Genomic DNA, 10,438 nt, shown 5'->3' on the forward strand with positions numbered 1-10,438 from the left:
GTGCAATTTATTTACAGGTGTCCAAGGTATATACAGTGCGATAGGTTCGTGGAATGATCTGTGAAGTAAGAGGAACAGGGTGAGCCTCGGGTACCAATCCTAATATCAGCCCAACACTGCACGATGGCTTGTTAATGTTCTTTTTGTCCTTACAGATCCAGGAGGTGTCCAGCAGCGTGGAGGAGAAGATGGAGGTGTTAGGTGGTCCAGAGGTCGACAATCCAGTATCCTGTCCAGGTGAGTATCCAGAGGTCCAAGGTAAGTATCCGTAATGATTGTAGTCTCGTAGCGTGGCGAAGAACCTGAAGTCAAGGTGCACAAAGAACGTAATCAATAAATAATCACTTTAGGTTAGAAACTGTGGCTGAGAATCTATCCCAGGCGGTTCGATGCTCCAGCGAAGGTCTGGTCTCAGCTGAAGGCTTAAGTACTGGCAGTCCTCATTAACTGGATCTGGATCACCTGTGAAAAGAAGGGCAGGAGGAGCCGCCCCAAGGCGGGGCTAAAACTCCAGATCCCTACAAGCAGTTTATCAGATTCCAGCATTTTATGGGTAATATTTTTAATAAGTGCCTTAATTCATTAGAAAATTACTGACACTATTGTACTAATTAATATTACTATTAAGACTACTAAACACATGCCATTTAAATCAATATTATTACTGATTATTCTGTATAGTATATGCATGCAGTTCATATAAGCTTCCCTCTGTACATTTTGCATTACATTTCACTGTAACTTTGCTGACCCCCCCAAAATTGTTCTTAAGAAATTTTCTTGTTTATTGTCCCCCCCAAAAATGAGATGGGATTTATGCCCTTGGCTGCGAGTAGTTGGCAAACAGAATTCATGAGGGAGTGTACAGAATGTTTTGTGACTTTTGCAGGGTTTTCAACATTCTTGCACGAGTTGCAGAGGCACACAGTCCTGTCACTTAAGTTTAAAACATGTTCAAAATGTTTGGGACAAAATTTCTTTCATAACAGTCACAACATTGTCTTGGGCATTTCCAATTTGACTCAAGAGCACTAGACTTATATCTTGACTCCTGCAAGAGAGCTCCCCTCTGACAGATGGCATCCTATGTAAATATTCATGTCTAAAACCCATTCTGATGATAAATAATAATTATTTAAAGAGTGTACTCCAGCAGATGAAATCATGAATGTCAGGGTAGCTGCCACGGTGGGAAAGTGAGCCGAGATGGGTGTGATATGGGAACAAAATAGTGTGCACGTCCAAGGATACAGTTTTACAACCTTTGCACAGAAAAATAGTTTTCCAAAACTGGCTGATAAAAATGCGGACACACGGCTTATTGATCACTTGGTCACACACAAACTCTCCAAGTTCAGTGACATTACAGCTGATAAGTCATGTTTTTCTTACAATTTTGAGGAATATTTTTTAAACAATTTGCATCCTTACAGTAGCAGTTCAGTGAGATACTACGTCAAGTGTTTGAAACTCTTAATGTGAAGGACTGAAAAGACTTTTAGGAGTTCCACTCATTGATGGTTCTGCTGCAGCATGAGTAATGAAGACAGTACATCAGCTGGTTCAGGAGAAATGCTTTGTGTTGTTTGTAGTATAACCATAAAAGTTTGTTCTTAACCCACAACTACAAAAATGTTAATAAACGGAACAAGTACAGTAAGGTTTAAGAACAATTAGATTCATCAAGCTTGGACTTGAAATAGTATTTAATTTTTTTTCTTTATATTTAGGCATTTTTCTGGAAATAGCATGCTAACTTTACTTTTGAAATTTAAAAAGAACAAAAAAAATACCCTTAATTTTTTTTTCTCAGTTGCCCTATTAAAGTGTTCTATCCACAGCTCGTTAGGCCACACCATTTTTTAAAGAGAACATTATCCTACTCAGCTCTGACCCCATCTATCTGCAGATGAAAAAAATAAAAAAAAAAAACTGTTAGGAGAGGCAATCAGTCAAAAATATCTCCACATTGAAGATGACCAGTCACATAAGGTGTGAAAAAATGTGTTTTTACTTTGGTTACTGAGGTAATTTTTACCTTAGAGTATAAAGTTTTTGTACAAAACGATGTGCGTGTACAAAAATATGTAAATATATATACCATTGTTTAAGGTACCATGCCCATACCCTTCAAGATAGAGCTGGAGAGATATGGAGAAATAAATAATATGCGAAAGTATTCCTTAAATGTGAGGGGGATGTGGTAGCTCAGTGGTGAGTGCCACAATCTTGTAACTCAGGTTGGATTAGGCCCAGCATCCAGCTTAAAACAATAGCTATTTCTTTCACATGAGGTTGTTCGCTGTGCAATGAAAAAACATTTTCATTCTTGCAGAAAAATAAAATGGAATTTATTAAATAAAAACCTAACTTGTTAACATTAATTTTATATTCACCTTTTGTTCTTGGTAAAAGAATGGTAATAAAAAAAGGAAAAAAAAAATCAAATCCTGCACCAAAACAGAAAGTACTAGTGAGTGTGTTTGTGTATTTGCGTGTGTGAGTTTCCCAACCTCTGCATTCAGCTCGCACCAACCCTCATAGTTCCTCCTTGTGGTTTTAGTGAGATCCATTGTGGTCTGTTTGCATGTGTATGTGTATACGTGCAAGTGTGTATGTTGTGGTTGCCGTGGATACCCAAAGTGGAACCAAGAGACAGAATCTGTTCCTCTTTGGCTTTTATTGGTGGTGACGCTGAGCAGTTGTATACTCAAGTCCAGCATTTCTTATGAGTGCATTTGCATGTGTATGATGCATGTATGTGTATGCATGTGTGTCTCTGAGGAAGCAAGTTGTGTCACTAGAAGGAAATGAGAGCCAGCTGGCAGGAAGCTCTAAGGTGGGAAGGACATTTAAAATAAATTTTATAACTGTCAGAAATTCCAAAAAGGTATTTTCTATTTAAACTATCTGGCAAAACTGCTGTGCCAAGTTTATTACACTTGCTACTCTTAATGATACCTCTGGAATGGTATGACTTCTGAGATTTAGTCTGTTTTTATGAAAATACAAACATATGAAAAATTGCACTTGAAGAGCCATCCATCCAACAGCTTCACCTTATCCATCAAGCAAGACAAGACAAGACAATGCTGAAATAATCAGATTATGCACGTTACATTCTACATGTGTTACAACAGCGTGGCTTCATTGTAAAAGAGTGTGGGTACTAGACTGGTCTGCCTGCAGTCCAGACCTGTCTCCCATTAAAAATGTGTGATGTATTATGAAGCGCAAAATACGACAACAGAGGGCCTGGACCTGTTGAGCAACTGAACTTGTACATCAAGCAAGAATGGGAAATACTTGCACCTACAAAGCTTCAACAGTTTATGTCCTCAGTTCCCAAATGCTTATTGAGTGTATTGTTAAAAGGAAAGCTGATGTCCCAGCTTTTTTGGAACATGTTGCAGGCATCAAATTCAAAATGAGTAAATATTTGCAAAAAACAAACAAAAACAATAAAGTTTACACATTTTAACATTAAATATCTTGTCTTTGTAGTGTATTCAATTGAATATAGGTTGAAAATGATTTACTAATGAGGGACAGGTGCAGATGGGTGTGGCAGGCTGACAGGTACTGAATTGAGGACAAGTGAATAATAACAGAAGACACAGAGGGCAAAACTAAACAACTAACTTAAAACTAAGCAGAATTGCAGAAACAATAAACCTAATAGACAAAAACTAAAAAAATAACTCAAACAAAACCCAAATCTTGACATACTGCAAGTAAATACCTGGTTATTACTTTGGTATTTACAATTTACTTAATTATTAAGTGTTTATTACCAAACGATTACCACACCGTGACTCAGATCTCAACAATCAGTCTTGTTTTTCACAGTTGGTTCCAACTGTGCAGGTCAGAGGTTATCATGCTTTCAGTAAATATTTCATAGTTTTAACAAATCTTATCACAAGGCTATTGGTTAAAAGACACATAGAGCTGACTGACTGTCTGCATTAGACTTTGTTGACTTGCAGATATAATTGTTTTTGTGAGACAAGGTGGGGTAGTTATCAAAAACTACACAGGAGATTAATAATAACTAACCTCTATTGTCTCTGTTGTGCCAGAATACATGAATAGCAGTGAGTTTATCTGTCTCTGTCACTGGAAAAATTCAAATAGTAATGTCCAGATTTTTAGACAGAGGGATTAGAACAAATAAAACCCAACAGAAAAATAATTATAGTATATAAGCTTTAAAAAATGAATAATTTTTAACATTTTTGTTCGCACCTAGAAAAAGTATCGTATTATAGGAAATTTCCTTTTTCCTGAAATATTTCCATTTAAAACAGCAGCTGAGTTTAAAATAATATTTAAGAAAATAATAAAACTCCGACTTAATGTTTGATTGTTAGCTGAGGCTTACATCACATCCCAACTGCGCACTCAGGCTTCAAAAATTCAGCAGGGCAGCTCCTATAAACCGGATTCTGCTGGCTTTAGTTTTGAACAACAGGAGGAGGTGAATACTCATCATCCATTCAAAGTTTTCCAACAAGCGGTCCCACATCAGATATATGTTTAAAGCTCAAAAGGATAAAACAGAACAACTATTCTGTAAATAGTTTTTTCTGTTGTCTAAAGTCTCCCTGTTCCCAAAGTACTAAAATGAAAACCCTCAGCTGAACAGCAGAATTTCTTCTGTAGCAAACAACTTGATTGACTCGACCTATAAGTTGCTTCTGCACCGCTTGTGCAGGCCCTGATTTCATTTTTAAATGTCTTCACATAGTACACACAGCTAACTTCAAGTGTGCTTCACTTTTACTCTGAGACAAGACACAACAGCTTAGCTATGGTGCATTTACTGTCTGGGGAAAAAAAAGATTTTTAAGTGCTACATCGTCCAATCCCCAGTGCAACTTTGTCTTAATTGCTCAGAATTTTGTTACAATTCTCTCACAATATTTAACTTAATCAGCTTTGTTGCTTGAAATCTAGGAGTTAATGTGTTTTCTCTGTCCTTTGTCTCTCCCAGATTCCAGGCAGATGCAGTCATCTCCATCTTGGTCCTATGATCAGTCCTATTCATATCTTGGTCAGATAACTACTCCTTCTGTCCACACAGCCAATCCACTTTCACCTAGTCGATCCTCCCTCAGTGATCTGTCCTCAAGACTTACAGGTAGCACAATATGTCTACAAAAAGAACATGTAAGAAAGAAAAGTACATGAGTACATTTTTAATCTCTGACCTTTGTTTTTACTCAGGTCCTGACCTTGCAGCCTTTGGTGACCCCAGGATGACCTTAGAACGGCCTTTTACTTCTCTCCCCTCCCTGCCTGACTCCCGTTTCTCTGATCCCCGGGTGCACTACCCTCCCACAGCAGCTGCGTTCTCCTACACACCGTCCCACAACTCTGTCTCTAATGGTACCCTTGGCATCACCATGGCAACAGCCATTGCAACCACCCCAACAGGGCGGTACCACACATACCTGCCTCCTCCCTATCCACCAAACACCCCTCACCAAGCGCAGAATGGGCCCTTCCAATCCACTTCGTCACCATATCATCTGTACTACTCCACCACCACTGGGTCGTACCAGTTCTCCATGATGGCTGGAGGAGGAAGCAGTAGTGACTCACGCTCACCACCAAGAATCTTGCCACCATGCACCAATGCCTCCACGGGCTCTTCTCTTCTGCACCCTTCTTTACCCAATCAGAATGAAGGAGTAAATGTGGAGGTGGAATCCAGCCATAGTAGCTCTCCAACAAACATGGCTGCCGCCGAAGCTGTATGGAGACCTTACTGAAGCCTCTGAGGTGGTAGTATCCCTACAGGCCATTTAATCATTATAGGCTACATCGTGACAACTTAAGACCCCCAAGTGAACAGTGGATCAAACTCTAAACTCCATATCCATACCCATATATATGTATATAAGGGGTATAACAATACATGTGTTTGTACCAAACTGTCACAATACAAATGTTAAGGATTGCTACAGGTATCCAGATGAAGAATATCTTGGTCACAGTCAATCACTAATCACAGTTGCAACTAGATGTTTACATACACTGTATAAAAACACTTAGAGATATTTTTTTATTATTATTTTCTTCAAAGTCACAAATTTCCATCCTTTTTCTTAGTATTTGGCAGCATGGCCTTTAAACTGTATGATTTGGGTCAGATGTTTTGGGTTTCATTCCACAAATATCTCACAATTGTTTGCTGGAATTTTGTCCCATTCCTCCTAACGGAACGTGTGTAAATGTAGGCCAGTTTTGAAGATTTTGAAGCCAGTATGCTGAGGATCATTATCCATTTGAAGACCCATTTGTGTCTAAGCTTTAACTTCCTGGCTGATGTCTTGAGATGTTGCTTGAATTTTTCCACAGTGTTCTTTTCTCATTATGCCATTTATTTTGTGAAGTGCACCAGTCCTTCCTGCAGCAAAACACCCCACAACATGATGCTGCCACTCCTGTACTTCACAGTTGGGATGGTGTTCTTGGGCTAACAAGTTTCCCCCTTTTTCCTCCAAATGTAACTGTGGTCATTATGTTCAAACAATTCAGTTTTAGTTTTATCAGACCACAGGACATGTCTCCAAACATGAAGCTCTTTTGTCCCTGTGTATATTTACAAACTGTAATCTGTCTTCTTTATGTTGCTTTGGAAGTATTGGCTTCTTTCTCACTGAGTTTTCTTTCCTTTCCTTTTCTTTGGTATGATGGCAGGGCATTCCCATGGTGTTTATACTTGTGTATAAATGTTTGAACTAATGAACCTTCAGACATGTAGAAATTGTACCCAAGGATGAATCAGAGTTGTGGAGGTTAATGATTCTCTTCCTGATATCTTGGCTAATTTATTTTGATTTCTCCCATGAAGTCACATAAAGAAGCAGTATGTTTGAGGTGTGCCTTAAAATACATCCACAGGTGTGCCTCCCATTAACTAAAATGTCATCTAACCAATCAAAAGCTTCCAAAGCCATGAAATCATCATCTGGGCTTTTCCAAATTGTTTGAAGGCAGAACAATCTTAGTACATGTAAACATATGACTTTAAAAAAGGTAATAAAAATTATCTAAAAAATGTTCTTTTTCATTACTTGGAAATTTAGCAAATCGAAATAATTAGGATATTCCTAACTGATCTAAAACAGGAAATGTTTAGTCTGATTTCATCTCAGACAATGAGAATATAATTATTTTGTTACATGTCTTTTTATACACTGTATGTAAACATCTGGTAACAGCTGTATCTTTATGGTTGTCAATTTTCAGAAACTGAAATAAGGAACACTGCAGAACAAAGTGGTCCAGCTTAAGATAACTGAGTTTTAAGACACTTATACTAAGTGTAATGTGATTAAGAAAATGCACCAACTTTTAGTTAGTTATCAAACATACACACAAGCCCATGTATGAAAACTTACAGACTCAAACAGTCATTTAGTTTGATTTGCATTTTAGGATGATAAGAATCTGAGGGATTTAATTATATTTTTAGCTCGGCAGAAATTCAATGTTTGAAATAAATTTTGACTACTGTAAGTATAAATATTAATGAAAAAGGCTCCCTTCTGTATCCAACATGCAGTACTTCATATAACAATAAGGAATGTTGAAGACACAAAGTATTTATCAATCATTAATTATAAATGTTGCAGTTTATTAGCAAATGCCAAGAGAAGCATTTGCATCAGATTTTAGAAGGTATTTCATTTTTGTTTTATATCAATTTTGTGATAAAGTACCTTCAAATTAAGTCAAAGTCCCACTTGTTACACAAAAGTAGCTTAAACAAAGTACTTCTAAGTAACACTTGACTAAATATTTTGTATTCAATTTCTTCCTCTGTGAAAAAAAGGGATTCCTCAGGACTGATTGGACACCATAGAAACTGACTGATAACTTTCTTCCTGATCCATGGTTCTTCCTTTGTTTAATGTTACAAATTCTTCAGTAAGTAAATAGAAAATGTTAATACGCCTTTGTAGGCATTTTCTTATTCCCTTCTGTATTTTTGCAGTTCAGCCTGAGCGTTGCTCCTAATTGGAGCAACTCGGTATTCAGGACCAACTCATGACTTTAAACCTTTGGATTAATGTGAAACAGACTGCTTAAGGGGGAGGAACAGAGGTACCTTCAAATCGTGGGTTTAACATTTTGTATTTTCACATTGAGAAATGTCATTCACTTCAGTATTGCCTTTTGTTAGATGTCAAGTTTAGGTCAAACTAACAGAAACCAACATCCCTTTTTGTTTTATTTTTTTAACTAGACATACTGTACCTTTTGGAGTCAATCAAAGTGTTTGTTAAACTCGTCTACTGTAGAACAGTGTTTACAGTTCAAGTTGATTGAATAAAACAATACAACTTTTTTTAGTTTACCAGCTGGGATTTTTAATTACCAGTTCAGAAATCCTACGTATTTGTACATAACCTGCGATGTTAGAGCAGCCCTACTAGCAACGCGTATTTGTTTGTCTGAGGAATTAAAATAAGCCAAAAATATTATTTAGCTTCTGTTTCTTTTTCCTATTGTTCTCAACTGTGACCCTAAAGCCAAGGTTCATACCTATCTATGATTTAAGCGTACCGTTAAACCCCTTATATATATATATATATGATATGTGTTTATGCTAAGTTGGAAAAACATGTTATTGACCAGGGTTTGAAGGTCCTCCCCTCTTACAAACATAGAGTAATTTAAAATAAACTTTCTGCGCCTTCATACTACATGATTAGATGAAGAAAGTTTATTTCATTTATTTCACAATGTGCTTACATTTGTGATTTTAGATGAGCATAGCTCACTAATCCAACGTCCAAATACACAATAGCAGAAATTTAAATGTCGAGTCCAGTCGTAGGCTTTCAGCACCTCTGAAGCGGCTTGTTAGCTTTAACTTTAAGAGATGTGCCTAAAATGCGACTGTTTTGGGTTTGATATCCCTCATCAGCAATAGTTTTTTGTTTGTTTGTTTTGCCATTTTTGGCAAAATTTATGTCTATTAAACTTTACCTTTTTAGACCATAAGACGGATCAACCCTAAATCAACGGTGACTCGTATCCTTGCATGTGCCTGCATGTTGCTAGAAGCAGGAGGACATAACACTGTTCCCAATTCAGTTCAGCTGTGTTTATTCATAAAGCACCAATAAAAGAAGCAGATAGGGATGTAGTGTTTTCACCTCGTAAAGCTCCAATCAAAAATTTCAAAGCTGTTCATGAAAACCCTATTTTATAAATCTTTAAACCACTATTACATAACCATACCATAACATTACATGTTTTTTTTTTAAATAGAATTGCATGGTTATTTGCAGCACAATTGCAGGTAATGGATGACATAATCACCCCACAGAAATATATGAGATTCAGTTGTTTTAAGATGATAAGAATCTACTTGAGTATTTTCCCGCTCAAACTAGCCATTAGCTGATTATTCCAGTTAGAATTAAGGCCCGTCCACACCACTCTGAATCGTCACACTTTGTCAATATGGGGCACTGAGTGTAGATCATTGAGAAACAGTCAAAGCATTTTAGAATGAGGCTGCAACTTATACTAAAAAAAGCAAACAATGAAAGGGGTCTGAATACTTCCTGAAGCCACTGTACATTCCTGCTTAATAGATCATAGTCAAGTTTATTAATCAGTTTTCAATCATTATTCATTTTTCCATGTTTTTTTCCTTGTCCATTGGCATATCATCCTTTTTTTTCCCCTCAGTCGTTTCGTTTTGAATTGACAGCATGTGTCGACTCTGCAGGTAAATAAGTTGGAAGAAATTTGCACACATTCTTAGCACTTCCAGTCTTAAGGATGTTTTCAAATGAAAATGCTTTTTAAGAGCACCTAATTATTATCATTTCTCTTCTTAAATTTTCTTGTCATGTGCATTCTCGATCCAATAGTTCCCAGGTCAGTAGATCTTAGATAAAACTGTTTTCTGGTCAGTGAAACAGTAGACTGAACACGTTTACTGGACTCAACTTGCCCAGGACTCCAGCAAGGACTTTTTCTAGAATGAACCATCTAAATGGACTAAGGACAGCGTGACATTATGCTCTTTTTATGGTGATGTGCATGCAGCAGCAGTAGTCAGATCTCACTGAAGCATCTTTGGTAAATGTTTAGTTTGTTTTGTTGTTGTTTTTTGTCACAGATAATGATGTTGTAAATAGATTTGTCCATGCCAAATACTGTAAAAGCTTGAGTGTGTTGTGTTGAACATCCCTGAAAACTGGTGCATACCAGTTTTCTTTTTTCCTCCCATGCTGTCGAGGCTCTGCTTTTGTGCTTTATGAGTTTTGAAAAAGTAGGCTCTTGAGCAAAATTTTATTAGAAATATTTCACTACTGCGCAGAAACTGTGAATTAAATGTTAGCGCTACTGTAAGTCCAATGTCTGATTTCTGTTTTTAGATTAAATGTTTGGTCATGGAAAGGTT

The 10,438-nt window shown here is 37.0% G+C and overlaps 1 protein-coding gene across 4 annotated transcripts in view; it reads left to right on the forward strand.

Annotated features, from left to right (window-relative positions):
* Positions 1 to 10,438, forward strand: part of runx1 (RUNX family transcription factor 1) — a 40,977-nt gene extending 30,539 nt beyond the window's left edge. For 3 of the 4 annotated variants that reach the window (XM_037973919.1, XM_037973918.1, XM_037973917.1), the window contains 2 exons: positions 4,997 to 5,143; positions 5,230 to 10,438. In XM_037973919.1, the coding sequence (XP_037829847.1) occupies positions 4,997 to 5,143; positions 5,230 to 5,777 (695 nt within the window). In that variant the 3' untranslated portion in view covers positions 5,778 to 10,438. Of the gene's footprint in view, positions 1 to 155; positions 548 to 4,996; positions 5,144 to 5,229 lie in introns of those variants that run through there. The other variant, XM_037973920.1, reaches the window with a different exon arrangement.

The sequence above is a fragment of the Kryptolebias marmoratus genome, linkage group LG23, assembly GCF_001649575.2.
Source record: "Kryptolebias marmoratus isolate JLee-2015 linkage group LG23, ASM164957v2, whole genome shotgun sequence".
In the NCBI taxonomy this organism is placed as follows: Eukaryota; Metazoa; Chordata; class Actinopteri; order Cyprinodontiformes; family Rivulidae; genus Kryptolebias; species Kryptolebias marmoratus.